This window comes from Panthera tigris, chromosome E3 (assembly GCF_018350195.1).
Source record: "Panthera tigris isolate Pti1 chromosome E3, P.tigris_Pti1_mat1.1, whole genome shotgun sequence".
NCBI classification, from domain to species: Eukaryota; Metazoa; Chordata; class Mammalia; order Carnivora; family Felidae; genus Panthera; species Panthera tigris.
Genome location: NC_056675.1, coordinates 1,961,332 through 1,981,178, shown reverse-complemented (window position 1 = coordinate 1,981,178; position 19,847 = coordinate 1,961,332). Strand labels below are relative to the sequence as shown.

At 59.6% G+C, this 19,847-nt stretch overlaps 1 protein-coding gene across 1 annotated transcript in view; it reads right to left on the bottom strand.

Moving 5' to 3' along the window:
- The window catches only part of LOC102962779 (kinesin-like protein KIF19), a 41,296-nt gene extending 21,449 nt beyond the window's left edge, over positions 1 to 19,847 (bottom strand). Inside the window, exons 1-10 of the mRNA XM_042972407.1 lie at positions 19,788 to 19,847; positions 19,375 to 19,455; positions 15,799 to 15,909; positions 13,663 to 13,750; positions 12,678 to 12,811; positions 12,353 to 12,478; positions 11,203 to 11,397; positions 8,216 to 8,368; positions 7,489 to 7,611; positions 5,169 to 5,319 (exon numbers count right to left, since the gene is read on the bottom strand). Coding sequence (XP_042828341.1) covers positions 5,169 to 5,319; positions 7,489 to 7,611; positions 8,216 to 8,368; positions 11,203 to 11,397; positions 12,353 to 12,478; positions 12,678 to 12,811; positions 13,663 to 13,750; positions 15,799 to 15,909; positions 19,375 to 19,455; positions 19,788 to 19,847 — 1,222 coding nt within the window. The remainder of the gene's footprint in view (positions 1 to 5,168; positions 5,320 to 7,488; positions 7,612 to 8,215; positions 8,369 to 11,202; positions 11,398 to 12,352; positions 12,479 to 12,677; positions 12,812 to 13,662; positions 13,751 to 15,798; positions 15,910 to 19,374; positions 19,456 to 19,787) is intronic.

Here is a 19,847-nt window from a genome sequence, read left to right as displayed (position 1 = left end):
ATGGATAGATGGAGAGATGGATAGATAGGTGAATAATGGATTCATGGATGGATGGATGGAGTGGGTGGATGGAGAGATGGATGGATGAATAATGGATGGAGAGATGGATGGATGGGTGAATACTGGATGGATGGATGGATGGATGGATGGAGTGGATGGATGGAGAGATGGGTGGATGGGTGAATAATGGTTGGATGGATGGAGAGATGGATGGGTAGGTGAATAATGGATTCATAGATGGATGGATGGAGTAGATGGATGAATGGATGGATGGAGAGATGGACGGGTGAATAATGGATGGATGGATGGATGGAGAGATGGATGGATGGAGAGATGGATGGATGGGTGAATAATGGATGGATGGATGGAGTGGATGGATGGATGGATGGATGGAGAGATGGATGGATGGATGGATGGATGGATGGATGGATGGATGGAGTGGATGGATGGATGGATAGAGAGATGGATGGATGGGTGAATAATGGATGGATGGATGGAGTGGATGGATGGATGGATGGATGGAGAGATGGATGGATGGATGGATGGAGAGATGGATGGATGGATGGATGGAGAGATGGATGGATGGATGGATGGATGGATGGATGGATGGAGAGATGGATGGATAGGTGAATAAAGGATTCATGGATGGATGGAGTAGATGGATGGATGGATGGATGGATGGATGGATGAATAATGGAGAGATGGATGGATGGGTGGATGGAGAGATGGATGGGTGGATGGAGAGATGCATGGATGGATGGATGGAGTAGATGGATGGATGGAGTAGATGGATGGATGTATGGATGGATGGAGAGATGGATGGATGAATAATGGGTGGATGGAAAGATGGATGGACAGGTGAATAATGGATGGATGGATAGATGAATGAGTAGATCATGGATCGATGAATGGGTGAATAAATGATTGATTGATGGATGGATGAAGGGATGCATAGATAGATAACTGGGTAGAAGATTTAGATGGTCTTCCTGCCTAGTTTGGGGTCAGGTTACCTGGATTTGAGTCTCAGGTATCCAAGGAGGGGTGTGACTGGGCTAGCCATCTGAGCTCATACCTCACTTCCTCAGGCAAATCCTCCCAGATTCTCAATCTGGGTCCACCTGCCACTTGTTCTGATAACATCATGCCTTCTCCTTCACAGTCCTCTGCATATCGATAATTGATGAACATTTTGTGATAGATGTTTGACATCTCCCTTTCCTGCTAGAACATAAGTTCCACAGAACAAACCAGTTTTGTCTTTTTTGTTTCCATGTAATTTCCTACCTAATGGCTGTTTATGACTAATAGACGGTAATCCCTGACTGCCCCACTGGGAGCTCCACTCTGGACGCATGTAGTCTGTTCCTCTGACCCGAGGGCAGTGGTCAAGGGGCACCTTTTCCCTAAATGTCAAGCGATCGGAGATGGGTGAAATGCACAATGCAGCCAGATGACCGAACCAAGGTTTCTGGGGAGTACTTGGTATCCTGGAAATGCTCATAATGATCCTGGCAAAGCTGTGCACACCAGGGTCCCACTGCTGCCCAGGCATGGCAGAGCAGGACCCAAGGGAAGCCTGTGGTGCCCTCAGGGATCATCGTGAGATCACCATCCCTCAGGACACTGCCTGTCTCCCCACTACAGACCACCTAGGACCAGCCCCAATAATTAAGAGGCCATCAGGATGAAGGCTCTCTCACCATGCATCCTGTTGACCCCCGACCCCAACGAACCCCAAGCATCCTGGCCACCACCTGGCTTTGCAAATTCTCCACAACAACTCCGTCCTCCACCCTCACTGGCCCCCCAGCCCTCCGCTGGCCCCCTAGGATTCAGCTGCCATCAACACCCTCTCGTGGCCCCGTGGGACTCAGTTGCCATCAACAACAGCCCCTCTTGTTTGCACACTTCCCTCATCCTCTTGCTCCAACAGAAACCCAAACCTCCGAATCACCGGAGAGAAACAGGCGCTGTGTGCTCAGCGAGGCTACGTAACCGGAAAGCCCCCAAGTGGCCATCGAAAGGGACGAGGTACTGCGAACTCTCGTGTGTCCTTCCTGTGCACCGCTCTGTTAGAAGGGGCAGACCCATTTGCACTTACGGGCGGCCCCAGGACACATCCTGGAGGAGAGACACCAGGCACAGCTATAGGCTGGTGCTGTTTGTGTAAAGGCGCTAAGCCACGCCCCTGCCCCACGCTACGCATGCACGCAAATCCCGTGTCCCTCTCTGGGAAACACCACCCACACAGGTACACAGCAAAACGATGGCAGTGACCTCAGGGAACCAGGAAAGTAAGGAGAAACCCACAGCTGGTGTGAGGAAGGAGAGGACAGAAGACAGGAGCAGAAATCAACAGACCCTCTCACCAGGGCCTCCCAGATGCCACTGACCCTTCTCCAGGGATGACGTCCACATTCAGTCTGGCAGTTTCTCCTCAGCACTGCTCTCTCCTTATTCTTGGTGATTCCCGAATCCTCTCAGGCGCTCCTGACTCCTGTCCTCTGGGGATCCACCTCCACAGACCGGGGTCCCCGGGCTGGGTCACAGGCGCAGCTGCAACCTGGGGGCTCTGCCCCTCCCTGCCGGCCCTTCTCCCCCATGAGTGCTGGAAATCCCATCATGGACTGTGAGCATTTTCAACCTGCCTCCTTTCCTTGGCGCTCATGGGAGACCGTGGTGGTCGCCCCGGGCCTCCCCTCAAGTCCTGCCGTGTTCGCAGGGCTAACCCACAACCGTGGAGAACCCTCCTCCCCCGGCAGCGCACTGAGGCAAACCGCTCTGTCGCCTGGTCTCCCTTCCATTTACGACTGTGCATCTCAAGGGGGCCCCTAATTCTGCTCTGCTGCCCACACCCTGCCGGGCCTCGCCGGATGCCAACCCTCAGCATAAGCCCAGGCCCCATTCAGCACCAGCCTGCCCATCTCTCCAGCCTCATCCCCACCACACCTCCACCCCCGCACCACCACACCGGCCTGCTCTCTGCCCCAGGCCCTTTACACATGCTGTCCCCTCGGCCAGAAGGCTCAGCCCCCGGTCTGTGTGTGGCTCGTTCCTTTGCACGGCGAGATGCTGCCTCCTCAGAAAGGCCCTGATACGTGGCTGAGCTCACGTGGCCTCCTCCCCTCCAACTCCGACCCCACCTGGCTTCTCGGTCTCACACCTCCACCCGATCACTGCTGTCTCCCTCCCGTGAGAGTGCACGCTGCTTGAGGACAGGGCCATCTGGACCTCACTGAGAAGGGCACCCTTTCCATCGCAGGCCCTCAGCCGGTACGTGAAGAGCATGACCCCCCCTGGTTTTGGGGCACACGTGGGGTGGTGGGTGCGTGTGGGGCACTGGGGGCACGTGGGGCAGTGGGCGCACGTGCTCATCCCCTGAAGAGACCGGACAGAACCAGCTGCAAGCTGCGGGCCTGTGGCTGAGTTCTGTTTTCCTCCCGTGCTTTGCCGTATTCAGTAAGTTATGCGTCATGAACACTTAGTACTACGATTTTATAATTCGCGGTATTTACACAATCAACACGGGAACATGGTTTTGTCAGAAAAATTCAAATAATAGGTCAAGACTGAAGACCCTCTTTGTCATGTGGTCTCCACCCCCCAAATCCCCGATCCCCACCCACAGAAAACCACGGCTGCCGTTTTGATGCGTGCCCTTCCGGATCGTTCTCTGCGGGGTTTTGTACCGGAACGTGTATCTAGAGACACGTGTGGGATTTCCGGTGGGTGAATGGGATCGGAGGGCGGCTACTCTTTCATGGCCATCCAGTGACGCACCCTCGAGGGGCCCGGCTGCACAGACCGGCCTAGCCACCCTCCCTAACCACAGTGGGGGATGCCCCTTCCGATGGGCACCTTAGGGTCCCACAGCCTCCTGGGCACGGGAGAGGCATGCCTCGCGGCATGCAGGTGCACCTGCATGGTGCAGAGGGCTGGGGCACAGAACACACGCACTGTAAGTTTGAAAAGACGCAAGCCGGCCTCCCTGAGACACGTTGACTCGCGTTCCCAATAAGAGTGTTTAAGCTGCCATTTACACAACGTATCGCATACCATCCGCTCGCTGTTACCTGGCATTGTAACTTTAGCCAATCCCACAAGTGAAAATTATCTCAATGTGTATCTGTTTCCTAACGCAGTTAAGAATCTTTTCCCGTGTTTGTCGGCCCCTGGGAATTCTCTGAATCGCCTGTTCTCTTCCTCAGTTTTGGACCATTTATTCTTTCTTGCGGATTTTCAAAATGTCTTCATTCATTATGGCAAAACCTATCTCCATTAGCCACAAGAACGTGTCTGTGGGTAGGTAAGCATGTGTTTATACGCATAAGCACACTTGACTTCCTTACTGCCATTTTTATGGTTACTTTAACTTACTGATTAATTTTATAATTTTATGGAAAAGCTATGATATGCTCACCCCTAAGGGAGGCCTAAATAAAGCTAGGTTGGGGGAGAAGAGGGACAGAGAGAAACTGCATGCCAGGCACGGGGTTTGCTTTGGGGCCGGCCAGGTGGAGGGGCGAACCCAGAACTCTTGGGGTCTGCCAAACGCCAGTGAACGGTGCACTTTCAGACGGTGAGTTTTAGGGGCACCTGGGTGGCTTGGTGGGTTGAGCGTCTGACTCTTGACTTCGGCTCAGGTCATGATGTCACGGTTCGTGAGACTGAGTCCTGAGTTGGGCTCCGCACTGAGCGTGGAGACTGCCTGGGATTCTCTCTCTCTGTGCCCCCTCCCCCATTCTCTCTCTCTCTTTCTCTCTGTGTCAAAATAAATAAATTAACTTAAAAAAAAGATGGCGAATTTTGTTATGTGTAGTTTTGTCTCAACAAATAAATAACAATTTAGACGCCAACATGAGGGGAAGCGAAGAACTCTCGGTACTATCTCTGCAACTTCTGTGTAAATCTACAGTTATCCCGGGATAAAAGATTTGTGTTTTTAAAGAAAAACTGATCTAAGAGAAAGAAAAAACAAAACGGTGGGAGGGTGAAAAGGAAAGAAGGAAGAGATCAGGAGACAGACAAGGCAGCCACTCCCCGTGCTCTGCGGGCCAGGGACGACAGGCAGCGCGTGCCAGGCTGGGACGGAAATCCACGGCCACGGCCACGTGCCCTGGGCTCGGGCAGCAAAGCCACAGGAGGCCCCAGGAGCTCGGCCCTACCTTGTGCGTCCTGGACCCCGGGTTCTCCTCTCTTCTCCTCCTCCTGCTTCTCAATTTTGGACTTGAGGTGCTCGATCTCCCTGCGCAGGTTGGAGATGACGTCGGTGTACTGTGCGATGTGGTAGGACACGTTCAGTAGGTTGCGCTTCACCTGGTGGGTGGGACATGCGGCCAAGGTCAGACCTAGCCAGAACGGACCCACTATGTGATATTTATGCTACAGCTACGCCAGCACGTTTATGTCAAGAAAATTCAGATCAATTCAACTCAGCCTTAAAAAGAGAGGAAACCCAGACACCTGCTCCCACGTGGATGAACGCCAAGGAAATGATACTGAGTGACACAGCAAGACACGGAAGGACACACACTGGGACCCATTCACACAAAGTCACGGAGTCGTCAGTCTCACGGACATGGAAGGACACGCACTGGGACCCACTCACTCGAGGTCCTGGGGTCGTCAGACTCACGGACACAGGAGGACATGCACTAGGACCCACTCACTTGAGGTCCCGGGGTCGTCAGAGTCACCACATGGGAGGACACGCACTGGGACCCACTTACTCGAGGTCCCGGGGTTGTCAGACTCACGGACATGGGAGGACATGCACTGGGACCCACTCACTCGAGGTCCCGGGGTCGTCAGACTCACGGACATGGGAGGACACACACTAGGACCCTCTCCCACGAGGTCCTGGGGTTGTCAGACTCACAACACAGAAGGACACGCACTGGGACCCAGTGACACGAGGTCACAGGGTCGTCAGACTCACAAACACAGAGTAGACAGTGGGGCCAGGGCTGGGGGAGCACATGGGGAGTCTGTGTTTAACGGGACAGGGTCTCAGTGTGGAAAGATGGAATGTTCTGGAGCCGGACGGTGGGGACAGCTGCAAAGCATGTGAATGTACTCGGTGCCCCTGAGCTGCTCACTTAGAAGTGGTTAAAATGGTAAATTTTATGTCATGCGTATTTGGCACAATACAGAAAATTCGAACATCCATCAAAGGCCCTCCCCAGAGGTAACCACTGTGGTCACTTGGGCGTGTGCCCTCCGGAGGTGGTTCTGTTCATATAAATGTATCTACAGAGACACCTATAGGGAGTTTCTTGGTACAGGTTTGGCTTTTGTTTTTTCTTTATGTAAACATATCAAACTGGGGCTACCATTCTTTTTAAAACAATTTTTAAGTAGGTTCCATGCCCCACGTGGGGCTCAAACTCACGACCCAGAGATGAAGAGTCCCATGCTCCCCCGACTGAGCCAGCCGGGTGCCGCCTGGCTTTGTTTTCTCACTTTTACTTGCTTCCCTCATCCAGCGTTGTCGCTGGGGCGCGGTCTGTCTGCCCGGATGCGTGTACCCCACCTTCTGTAACAGCTGCCCAGCAGTCGCCGCGTCCCCTTGGACGGGCACTTTGGGGCTTGCCAGTGACACAGCGTTTGGACGCACACGGGTCCCGGTTTGTCTTTGGTGATTTGGAGGGTGAACCAGCAGGCCACGAGGCACACGCACGTATGGGTGCACACCCACAGGCTCTTCCTCACTCGGGGCCCGGCGTCCTGGACTGACCCCCTAAACTCTGTCTCCTCTGTCACTCTCCCTTCTCACACCCCACGGCTGTCATCGAGAGCACTGGCCACAGCTGGAAGTGACAGATCTGTGTGTGGGAGACACAGTTCCCAGTGGCCTTGCCCGCTGCTGTGCTCGAAGCTTGGCTGAGAGTAGGCGCTATCCCGGCACCTAGCTCGTGGCCACGCTTTGGGACGGGGCTCATCCCCGCAAGCGTCCCCTTCACTCGCTGGCCACTAGACACACACAGTGCCACTAAACACCCACGCAGCCGCACAGACGGATCCTCTACACCGAGTGCAGCTGCAGCCAGAGCGGGGAGGGGCCCAAAGTGTGGCCCCTGGAGCCAGAACGTGGGAGCCTCTCTCGGTGCTCCGCTCGGGCTGCCCAGTCTGCACAACGGGATAACGGGCCTCCCTCCCGGGGAGAGGGCGTGAAGAGGTAAATAAATCCAGACACCAAGAGCTCAGAGGGTGCCTGGCGAACAGCTAAGTCAACTCATGTCCTGAACCCACAGAACCCTGCGAATGGGGCCTCATTTGGGAAAAGGGTCTTTGCAGGTTAAGTAAAGGCTCTTGAGATGAGATCCTCCTGGGGAAGCCCCGTAAAGGCGGCGGCAGAGGCTGGAGCCAGGCGGCCACAAGCCCAGGGCCGCCAGGAGCCCTGGGGTGGAAGGGAGGTTCCAGAGGGAGCCCGGAGTGAGAATTTGGCCAGTGGGGGAGCAGATGAGGAACAGATGGGGGCCTCACCCTCGTCTTGATGTTCTTTGCCCTGTAGGCATACAGCAGGGTGGTCCGAGACTCCTCGAAGTGCGTGCTGGCCGGGCTGATGTGCGCGATCATCACTGTCCGGCTGTTCCCTCCCAGGGCGTCCTGCTCAGCAGAGGGTCTGAGTTGGGGGTGATGGGAAGAGGCCCTCCAGTGCCCGTCCCCGGCCCGCCTGGACCCTCCCTCTGAGGTTCCTGCTCCAAACCCTGAGGGAAGCAGGTGATGGCAGGACCAAGGGCTTGGTGCTCGGGGAGGGGACATGCGGAAGGGACACAATGAGACCTGCCCCAAGGCCACCCCATCGGACCTCTGCTCTGATGAGACCAGAGCAGAGAGGCCAAACCTGCAGGGATGTGTATTTATTGCCTTGCCAATTTGTTTACTCACCCTCTTGCTATGGAATAGAGGACACAGAGGAATAGAGAGGACAGCACCCAGCTCAGCACAGAGGGCAGTGTCTCAATGTCAGACTGCCCAGGATGGGACAGGCGGCCTCAGTAAGGTAGTGAGCTCTCTGTCTCTGGGAGTATGCAAGTCCCTGGCTGGCCCATACTCAGAGGGATGGCGTGGGAGTCAGGCAGTGACTAGCAACGGGGTCTACAGCGTTCTCCTGCCTTCGGGGGTTCCTGGAGGGGTCCTCGGAGCCAGGTCTGGGCCTCCCTCCCGGCAGAGAAGCCCGGGATGATGCGGGTGGCTGCCGCAGCCGTACCTTCAGCAGGCGCGTGAGCTTGCTGTCCCGGAAGTTCACGTACTGCGCCCGGCTGCCGCCTTTCTCGCTGAGCGCGTTGATGCAGTTGCCCAGCGCCAGCAGGGAGCGGTTGATGTGGGCGCCTTCCTTCCTCCTCTTGCCGCGGTTTTGGGTCTGGGTGGGAGAGGACGAGGTCCGCACGGTGCACTGACCCCGTCCCACCCGGGCACCCCTGCTCCCCTGACAGCCTGGGGCCCGGAGGTGGGTGCCGGGACTCTGCGTGGAGCCCTAAGCGTCCAGGGAGGGGTGTGGCCAAGCCAACATGCCCTCCAGTGAGCAAAGGAGATGAGAAATGGGTGACAGGGAGCTCTGTGCACGACAACCCCACTCTGACGAGAAACAGACGAGCGTGCGGGTTTACGTGGGCGCCCCCCCATGCCGGAACCTCCCTGTCCTTCCCCTCCTGCAGGGGCACCCCCGACCTCACTCTCTGAAGCGGGGGGCCGTGGTGGCCGGCCTCGCACCCGATTTCCCTCATCACGTAACTTCCCTGGCAGCCGCCGTGCTCCTTTACGCGCTTAACATGTTCCTAGCCGCTCTCCGCTGGACCCCTCCAGGCTCCACGGTGGCCCAGGACCCCGGCAGCACCTGGCCCACAGCAGGGGCTGCCCGCATGAAGGTGCAGCATGAGCACCTCCCAGAGCCGGCACCACGGGGACTCTCCCTTTCTTCCCCTTATCTCTATTTTCCACATTTTCTGCACTGTGTTTCTAGTACATGTGAAACCAGGGGGAAAGAACATCTCCTCCTTAAAGGCACAGGAAGCTAACCGACAGCACGGTCTGAGAATCTCTGATACTTCTCCCAGTCTGTCCCAGCTTCCTTATTTGCCAGAAGGGGCAATCTTCCAACTTCACAGGGATTAAAGTGAGGATTCAGTGCGGAACGTGTACAACAGGCCAGCTCGGACCTGTGCCCACAGAGGCAAGCAGTAAACACTGGCTACTAATCTCATTAAGCGGGAGCTGGTGCAGGGTAGGACCAGAGCTGCTGGAGTGGCCGGAGCCAGGACAGCTGCCCAGGTCACGTGTCTGTGTCATAGAGTGAGGGGGCTTTCTCAGAGACCTTGTGCCCTGGAATAGACTACTTTACGCATGGTTTTCGGTGAAGAAATGACAGCTCGCGAGAACTGAGCAGATTCTCAAAGCAGCCCGTGCAGGTCACTTGAATATACAACTGAAACAAAACCAGGCCCAGAGGGGGAAGCAGCTTGCCCAAAGGCACACAGCAAGTCAGAGGAGAGTGAGATCAAGGACCCAGACCCTGGACCCCCTCTGTGGAAACCCCTCCATCTTGTCCCCTGAGGACACAGCCAAGCCCAGCTGGAACAGGCCAGAGTCCCAGACCTTCATCACATGGGGCTCCACCTGCATGAACCTGTCTGCACCCACATCTGCCTGTGTGTCAGCCATGTCCTTTGTTGTCTGTACTCTGATGCTTTCACACCTGGAGCCCTTGCTGACCCTAGAGGGACTGCCCCCGGCCCCCCAGGGCCAGCCAGTTCCTGAGGGTCCTAAACCCCTCACCCAGGAGCACACTTCTCGGATGCAGACCACCCAACCCAGAGCCCACACCCCGACCCTCTCCTCCGTGGGGCCCTCACACTCTGGGCCACTGTCCCCCAGTCCTAACCCCCAGGGACCAGACGGCCGGGACAGCCCCCATGCCCTGGAGCCCACTGGAATCACCCAGACTGGCCGGGCCTCAGCCTACTTGCCCTGCCTCACCTGCTCCTTCCCACGGAAACCACAGTAAGGCTCTCGCCCAAGCACCGCCTCCTCTGCCTCCTGACTGGCCCTGGGGCGTCCCCTGTGGCCCGCATGGCATCCCGTGCCCCCTCCTCTGGGAACTGCCAGCAAAGACTATCTTTCCAATGGCGGTCGTCTCCTGGTGTCCTGGCCCTGCTGTGCCTCACAGTTTCTACGAACACACTACATTTTACACCAGCCTGACCCTGGCAGCTGGCGAGGCCCTGCTCAGTTCAGAAGGGCAGGTGCAGGGCAGGTCAGTGAACGGATGAGTGAAACGACTCCGTGATGGAAAACCCCAAAGACACAGAGCACGTGATGCCAACCAGAAGCACGAATATCACAGCAGTGAAAGGCACAGATGCGGGCCCAACGCCCCCAGGCCCAAAGCCTAGATCCACACCACGCCAGGGTCCCGGCTCCACACATGCTCCCCACCCTATCCTGCGCTGGGGGGATTATGTGGACTGTGCACGCTAAGGGCCTGGTCTTTGGGGACGTGTAAACTGTCATTTGTCAGTAACACCGCTGTTCTGACTCGGCCTCTGTCAAACACCTTCTCTGTGCCCGGCCCGGGGCTGGGTCCTGCCCTCAAGGAAGGCCCAGCCCACCGGACAGCACGAGGTAAGCACAGCCCCATTCCCAGAGACAGGTGCCGCAAAGGACAGGCAAGCCAAGAGCCCAGGGGCAGGCAGGCGGGGCCCTCGGAAGGAGTGTCAGGGCCTGTGGCCGTGTTGGGCAGGAGTGAACTGGGCACCGTCCTCCCAACAGCCACGTTCCATCTGACATGCCCTTCCTTGCACCCTCCCCCAAACTCCTGATGACCCCACACCACCACCCAGCCCTCCTCTGCAGCCTCTGTGCAGACTGTGAATCTCAAAGCACAGGCCTACCCACGCCGTAATCCTCTGGTCACACATCTGCCTTCCCCCAGAGGCTCAGAGCTCCCTGAGGGTGGGTGGGTCAGGAGAGCCTGCCACTCGGGAACTGTGCAATTGTAAGTTCTGGCTCCGTGAGCGTGGCTGCTCAGCACGTGCTGAGAAGCGGCTCATTCTGTAGCCGTGTAGCCAGTGAGCTAGGGGCCCTCTGAGGGGTCAGGAGCTGTTCTAGGTGCTGAAGATGCTGTTGGACAAGGAGGGGCCCCGCTCGCAGACCAGAGTGACTGGGGACGGTGTGACTGGGCGGGAGGGGGGACAGAACCTGCGACGCCCGCTCGGAGCCCGCCAGGTCCACCATGAAGAGCTTCCCGACGCGCACTCCCTCCGCCAAGTCCGAGCCGCGGCTCCGCTGGCGCACGGTGACCTGCAGCACCGCGTGGGAGCGAGACGACGTCTTGTTGGCGGCCGTGGGCTCCTGCGTGCGCTGCCGGTTGCCTTTGGTGAGAAGGTGCATGATCTGAGGACAAAGGGAGAGTTGGGGGCGTCGGGGGCCTCCGAGAGGCCACGCGCTCCCTGCAGAACCACGAGGCAGGAAGGAGGCCTGTCCCCCGAGCCCTATTGGGCAGCTCTTTGCCGACAGAACCTCGTCCAGAGGAGGCAATTTCTGGTTTGCGGCAGGAACGGCAGGGTGCGGACACTTGTACCGCTCTCCCCTCCTCTACCCGTGGCAGGCATCACCAACGGATCGCCTGCCTGTGACCCAGAACCTCTCACCGCAGAACCCCGCAGTCGTGTGGGCTCCCTGGAGCTGGCAGGTTGGGCTGAAACCCACTGTGTGCAAGCCGCTGTGGGCATCAGGCCAGCGAGCCTCGCGGGGCACCTGCTACGTGCCGGGCGGTGCTGAGACCACAGAGCATGCGGTGGGGGAGGACACTGACACAGTGTCACCGTGGGAGAACAGGCAGGACGTCTCCTCTCCACGACCTGAACCCACGAGGGGCACTGCTAAGGGCACACGGCTGGGCCTCGAGGCGTCCGTGAAGGACCTGGGGGCAACAGGGAGGCATGAGGCTCTCCGGCAAGCAGGAGGCCCACCCTGAGGGCAGCGCGGAGTGTGGGCCAGCAGGGGGAGTGGGGGGCGGACAGATAAGACAGAGGGCTGCAGACATGTGGACAACATGCCCACTCAGGATGGCAAGTGGGTTTCAAGCATGCAGTTGACCCTGACAGGCTGGGCTGCCGTGTAGGAAAGGGCTCCCAGCCTGCGTCTGGGTGCAGCAGGAAGAATGGGCGGTCCATCGGTGACATCTGCCCTGGGTGCGGGCCGGGGGAGGGGTGTGGGCGCAAGGACAACGTCCCCTCAGCTGAGAAATGACACGGAGCTGTGCGTCCAGCTCCGCCCCCTGAGCTGTGGCGAGCGCGGCCGCCCGGACTGAGGCACGCCTCCCTCCCGGGGCCCCTGGGACCCTCACCTCCTGCGCGTTAGAGGTAGAGACTTCCGTGAGGCCTGCGATCTGGATGCTGCCCCGAGAATCTTCCCTCAGGTCCAGAAACCCCGAGGACGGGTTCAGGAGGTCCCGAATCACTTCGTTGTAAATCTGGGAGGGGAGACAAAAGTTGGAAACTGAGAAGCTTTGGTGCAAAGAAAGCGGGAGGTTTAGTATCAGGTATCACGGGCCTCGCTGCTGCGGGGAGATCTCAGACGCCCCGAGGGCTGACAGTCCCCGTGAGGGGTGTCTGGGCGGGGGGACACAGAGGCTTGCTGTGCACGGGGCACCGAGGTGGTGGGCAGCTCACCTCCAGGTAAGACATCGACACACCCCAGTCCGTGCTGCCGCGCGTCTCGATGGCCCGGAACAGGTCACTGAGGGTCCGCAGGTAGACTCCGGGCTCCGCGTCCATGCCCAGCATGGTGTACGTCTTCCCTGCGCCTGCAGACGGCGGGGCGCCCGCCCAGGCGGGGAGTCCTGAGTGGGCTCCAACCCACCCGGGTGCGCGCTCCCAGGAGACCGTTCACATGTCCATCCACCCTGGAGAGACTGTCCTGACCACGCTGACACATTCATCTTCCACCTCGGGAACCAGGGGAAAGACCCGGAGTCTGATGGCTCACGTGCGGGAGAAAGTGCGGACGCAGGGATAGCGGGATCGGAGCAAGGACACAGACGGTGTGGGGGGTGGGCCCCAGAGGCGTCCTCTTCCCCCAGGCCCGAGCTGGTGCTGTTTCTACAGTGACGGGACCCGCGTGCAACTTGCTGCAGAGTGCCTCTCTACGGGGGCGCCGCTCGCCTGCCCCCAACCTGCTCCCCAAACGCCAGAGCCTGGCACGGGGTGCGTGCTCCCTAAGGCCTGCTGAATGAAGAAGCGAAGCGAACAGGCCGCAACTCTGGGCAAGGCGCGTCTCAGGCCTCAGTCTCCCCACCTGCCCCGGCCCTCTGTGATTCTGGCTTCAGGATTCAGCAGGTAGCTCAGCTCTGCGGACCTCTGTCGAGCCCACCCAGTGGGTGCGGACAAGACGTCTGTGGGTTCTGACAGGCAGCAAGGTGCGGGCTTTGGCTGAACCCCAGACTCACTCCTCCCAGCTGTGTGACCTTGGGGAGGTCATTCTAGCTGAGGCCCAGCTGTGTTGTGTGCAGAAAGGGGATGGCCTGACCTGCCTCTCGGGGCTGCTCCCAGGACAGAAGAGTCGGTGAGACCAGTGCGTGGCAGGTGTCTTGTACCATCAGGGAGAGTCCACTCCCCCCACCCCATGCCCTCCTCGGGGCGCTGCCCGGGGCCCTACCTGAGGGGCCATAGGCAAACACCGTTGCATTGTATCCAGAAACGACGCCTTCCACTAGGTGCTGGGTGGTGGCACGGTACACATCTTCCTGTGAACGGACAGACGGATGGACGGTGGAACGCACGGCCCAGTGAGTCAGGGCACGTGGCTGCTGGAGAGGACACACGTGTGATGTCTGCAACGTCCCGTTCCCTCTGTCCATGGCCAGGGACCCCCGGGAGGATGGTAGCGGCCCCTGTCCTGCTGTGCCGCCCCCAGGGTGAGGTGGGGCCGGGCTCCCAGCTTCCAGGGAGGATTACGTGGGAGTGCACGTGACAGCTCCTGCCAGGAGCCTGACATCCGCTCGGTCCTAGACACCCATGAGTCCTCTCCAGGACTTCTCAAGATCCGAGAGAAACCACACAGAATGCAGCGACTGGAGGGTGACAGCAGGATTTGTGTGTCTGTGAAGAGCGTCGGGACTCCCCTCTCTGGGGCAAAACCAGGACCGAGGGGCGAAAGTTTCAGGACGGTAGCATTTCACGTAAGGCAACAGTGCCTAGCAATAGGTGTGCTAGTGAGCTCCCTGTCCACAGGGGTATTCAAGAAAGGATACCTCCAGGGGTGTAGGTTTGGCTGCATTAGGCAGAAATGACAGTCCCACCTCCTCTGCCCTGCAGGGCACCCACTCTGGACCCTGCTGTTCATGTCACTGAATTGTCCCCATAGCCCTGGCTGGTCACACAGCTCAGAGGCTAGAGGCACCATCCAGTACTGCTTTCCTCAGCTCTGGACTTACACCGTCAGGGACTGTGACCTGGCCCTGTGTGATCTCAGGCAGCCAGGTTTCCCCATCTGTAAAATGGGGATCAGGTTTCCATGCTTTAGAGGATCGTTGAGAAGCTCGCGAGACAACGCACGTCGAGCCCTCGAGGACAGCGCTCGACAGGCAGCAGCCACTCAGCAGGACCCTCCTGTCGTCGACCCAGCTACCATCTCGGGAGTGAAGGAAGCATGCCTGCTCAGACAGCGGCCGAGTCCCGAGGGAGGGGACATTCCCAGTGCCAACGGGCGGTGGTGGGCCTCGACGGGCCCTGTGGCGCACGCCCGTCCTGCCTGAGATGCTGTCCCCAGCCTCCCCACTGCTCCTCCCGCTGACGTCCCGAGTCTGGCTCCCTCCCTGGAGCTGCAGCGGCCTGATCTGTGCCGAGCCCAGCTGATGCCCGTCCACCCAGAGCCAGGAAGGACGGGAGTGAGTGGTCGTGTCCGCCCCGGCTTCGGGGATGCTGGCGTGCCTCAATCAAGAGCCGGGAGACACGGAGGAGCCCGTGGTTCCCGGGCAGTTGGAGGTGAGGTGCGCAGTGCAAGGAGGGGCCCCAGGGCTCCACTTCAGCTGGGAGGGGACGAGCAGCTGGGTGCAGGGCTGGCAGCGCGGAGCCCACGTCCCTCGCTGGCTTTGTCTTGGGGCCAAACAGCCCCAGACATCATCACCCTGGGGGGTGACATTCCCACCTCCGGACGCCTGGGTTCAAATCCTGCTCTGCCGGGCTCCCCTCTCTAGCATGGGGTGACAAGACCCCTCTCACAGGCGAGGGTCGGGTGACGTGCTGGACAGCCTTCCGTCCTTGGCTACGGGTGCTGGTGAGTCTGGCCTGATGCTGGGCCCGAACCCCCTGCCCTGGCCTCACTGGGATCTCGTGGAGGCTCAGCTCCTCCTCTGTGTGTGTGTGGGAGGGGTGCCCAAGCCCCGGCCTGAACCCCTTGCCCGTCTATCAGGTTCTAGCTCTCTGCAGCATGCCCTCACGGAGGATCAGTTCTCCCTGCTTACTCAGCCCACCTTCCCCCTGGGATTGGGGCCCCGGGGCAGGGAGTGTGCCCTAGCCACACGGGCGGCGGAGGGGACACCCTTTCCTTGCTTGGATGGGCGAATGAGAAGATGTGTGAACCCCGGGCACCCGTGGGAGGGGGCCTCCTGCTACCTGCCCCTGGGGTGGCCCCTGTGCCAGCCTCCTACTCGTCAGGGAGACTCCCGTGAGAAGTCACGGATGGGACCACCTGCCCGCCAAGTCCTCCAGGGGGTCTCCAGGGTCTGGAGAGGGCCCCCGCGGCCAGCCTGGCCCGAGGAGAGGTCGCGGGTGGCTATGGGCTGGGGGGTACCTGTGAGGCATGCTGGTCGAAAACGGTGTCGAAAATGAAAGTCTTCTCCCGTGACCGGTGTGCCCTCAGTGTGTCCTCGGGGTCCTCGTCGGGGTCCATGAGCACCGCCATCTAGGAGCAGCGAGGGGGCTGCTCAGGGTCCAGGCAGGCTCCACGCACCCTCAAGGACCCCAGGCCCGCCCACCCTCAATGACACGAGGGAGCTCCATACGGGGCCCAGACGGGCTGCTCAGCCAGGAGGGGGTTCTGGGGGCTCCACCCCCAGGCGTCCTCCCCACTTCCTAGGCAAAGGGGTAGCCTCTCCAGGCTACTGCACCCCCAAAGTCACAACTGGAAGCCCTCAGGCCTGCTGGGCTCTGCCCCCCGGCACCCCCAACACCAGCACCCAATCAACGCCGAGTCCCCCACACAACGGCGGGTACCAGGGCTCAGTGAAGAACCCCCTGGGCTCTGCAGGGACACCCTTTGAAGAAAGCCCTTTGATGAACTGAGGGATGGACCGCAGGGGCTGCCGTGCGCCCCCAGGCCACCCTGAGTGCACGAGTGCGTCCACTCCCCACCCCCAGCTCTGCAGCCTGCTCCTGCCTCTCCTTGTGGGGTTAACCATCCCCCCCCACCCAGTCTCCCGGAGGCGGGGGGGAAAGCAAGGAGTCTGAGGGCCTCTGGGGACGGGGAGGTTCAAAGGAGCCTCTCCAGGGCCATTAGAGGCCATCAGCTCTGTTTACTCTGAGAGGAGCTCTGGGACTGTGGGAGAGAGAGGGCGCCAGGAGAGAGCCACAGAGTCCTGGGGGCAAGGCTGGGCAGACCGAGAGCCTGGCTGCCAGGCCTCCTGGCCACCAGGTCGAGCCCCCTCTGGGTCCACAGCTTTGGGAACAGGTCTTGGGAGTCCGAGGGCTGCTCAGAGGTTCCTGGGGAGTCCGGTGGGGCAGGGGCAGGAGCGGCCCCTGAGGGCTGCCCCGGCTTCAGGCCAGCACGCTTTCCATGATGTAAGCTAACCGGGAGAGACTCTCCAGAAAAGGACTCGGGCGGCCCCGGTCCACACAGTTCCCACCACAGGTGCTCGCCGTGAGCCAGGCCAGAATGTTGGAGGAACTGGGCAGGTCCCTGCAGGGGCCCACAGCCCAGCGCCGGGTAGGCCTGGCGGTTAAACAGGCTCGCACCAGCGAGGGGCAATGCTCCCCCACCAACCTGGGCAGGGGGGCAGCTGAGTGGGCGCGGGGTCTCCTGCTGGGGAGATGGCAATGTTTGGACACTGCCAGTGCCCTAAAGGCCGCTGACTTGCTCACATTAAAACGGTGAATTTTGGGGGCGCCTGGGTGGCTCAGTCGGTTGAGCGTCCGACCCAGTTTTGTCTCAGGTCACGATCTCACGGTTTGTGAGTTCGAGCCCCGTGTTGGGCTCTGCACTGACTGCAGAGCCTGCTTGGGATTCTCTTCCTCTCTGCCCCTCCCCTGTTCTACCTCTCTCTCTCAAAATAAATAAATAAATAAACTTAAAAAAAAATTAATTAAATAGCAAATTTTATGTTTTATGAACTCCGCTTTGATTTTTTAAAAAGCAAGTTACGTCTTGTACAGAGCAGAGCGAGGCAGCCTTGGGAGAGGCCCCAGGTGGGCTCTAGCAGACCCTGGAGTGGAAGGATAGACCGGACAGGATGTGGGGGGAAGGCAGGGCAGGGGCCCGGGGGGGGCGGTTGTCAAAGCACCCTGTCACCCGCGCGCGCACAGCCCCACTTCTGCTGCACAGACCGACGTGCTCACAATGTCCAGAAGGGCCTAGGCCCTGCGAAAAGTGAAGTTCGAACTCATTAAAGCCACTTCCCTTCTCCTGACACACTCTCCCCACACGGAACCCTTCCCCATGATCCAGAAGTCTCCCTAAAGTCGCCCAGTCCCCAAAGCCCAGGAAGTGGGAGAAGTTCTCCCCACGAGGAGTACGGCATCCTCAACTAGGAATCGATGGGCGACCCCCCCGCCCACGAAGCTGCCCTGGGCCAGGGTGGGCAGGGGCCACTGTGCAGGTGTGGGTCGGTCACCTCCCAGCTGTGTGGCCAGCAAACAAGAGGCTGCACTCTGACCTCCATTATCAGGTAGGGCAGGAGTCACCCTGGACAGCAGGGGCACTCCCTGGGAGGAGGTCCGTCAGTCCCCAGATGGGCTGCCACCAAGGTTTGGGCATTAGCGACAGCGACACTCTCCTAAGAGCTGTTACAGATTCCAGAATACTCCCTCCCTCCCCTGTCCGCATTAATCAGTACCGTGCACGGGGCAGTCTCCAATCCACCCCCCCCCCCCCCCCCCCCCCCCCCCCGCCAAAGGTGCCTGGCTGGTCACCTGCCCCTGGGTGACTGAGGCCCAGCCTGCATCCCGACCCCCCAGTGCGGTTGTGGTGTGAATTCAGCTGAGTCAATGCTGTTTCCCTATCAACACCACATACACTCTTCAACCCTGGGCCAAAGCCTTTCCTGCAAATCTCTGCTTCCCCCAATTTAACGACCCTCACCTCGATTTACTACTTAGCGATCTACGGATCAGCACTAATTCACCGCAGCCTCTGCCCAGAGCACCCAAAGTGTGCAGCCCACACGCTCTGTCCATTTCTTCTTCCCGTGGCGTCCTCCGGGGCTCCCCTCCGCCCTGCCGCGTCAGCACCAGGCACCCCCATCTGGCAGGCTCCCCGCCCTGGGTCCTTCGCCTCTGAAATGCTAACACACTCCCGGGCACTCCATTCAACCCCTCGTTACAGCTGCCTTTCTAACAACAGATGGAAAAATCCAATTCATCTGACAGAATTTGTCTTGCCCCCCCCCCCACTTGGCATTTATTCTGGCATTTCCTTTTTTTAATTTTTTTTTTTTCAACGTTTTTTAATTTATTTTTGGGACAGAGAGAGACAGAGCATGAACGGGGGAGGGGCAGAGAGAGAGGGAGACACAGAATCGGAAACAGGCTCCAGGCTCCGAGCCATCAGCCCAGAGCCCGACGCGGGGCTCGAACTCACAGACCGCGAGATCGTGACCTGGCCGAAGTCGGACGCTTAACCGACTGCGCCACCCAGGCGCCCCCATTCTGGCATTTCTAAACCACGCTGAGAGCTCATCTTGTGAGCGGTTTCTGAGGAGTAGGGGTCCTGGCCCCACTGTACCACGGTCACCGGGGCCCTTTTCCAGCAAAGGGCCTAGACCCTGACCTGGTCCTGCCAGACCGGCTCTGGCCCCCCCAGCCCTTGGGGATCACGCCTCCGCCAGGCCCCCTGGTCTGGGCAGCCACAGCCACCCCTGCCACAGGGCCTGAGCCACCCTCCCCTCTGCCTGGATCGCCCCCTTCCGGAGACCACCGACCTCTCCCACCTCCTCTAGCTGCTGCTCAAGGCCTTAGCCCTTCCGTGACCACCTTTGCTGTTTGATCCTCTGTGACACCGAACGCCCCTGAGGCTACACCTTCATCTCTTCATCGTTCGCCCCCACCCTGGACCGGAAGAGTCCTCGGGTCTCTCACGGGTCCGCCCCGGTGTCTGCAGCAGTGTCCGGTGTTGATGTTCACTAGGTGTCGCGACCCTGTGCCCCCACAGCCTCACCTGGTCTCCCACTTTGTGGGCGATGACGGTGGCCCCTTCCTCCAGTTCTGTGTCACTGAGCGGGCGGATCCGAAGCGCCACCTGAGGACAGGACACCACGGTGGCTGCCTTCCGGGGGCCCCACCGAGGCTGCTCCCGATTCTCCAGGGACCCCCAGCCCAAACTCTTGCCTTGCCCCCCTCCCCCCTTCACGAGGGGGTCTCCCTATAACCAGCCGATGGGTGTGTCCCGGGCCTCGGCTCATCCACCGTCGGGTGGGCTCAAGTTCCAAGTCACCCAGCAGACGGGTCTGGCCAGCCCTCGCAGGACCTGGAGCTCCTCGGGGAGGAGATCACAGGGCAGGGGGTGAAGAGGGAGAGACAGGGGAGCAGAGGCAGGGCCCTGGACGGGGACCCGCAGCCCCGACACCTGACCTGTGCCAAGTGGGCACCTGTACCAAGGGGCAGAGGGCCAGGAGGCAGCCTCGGGGACAT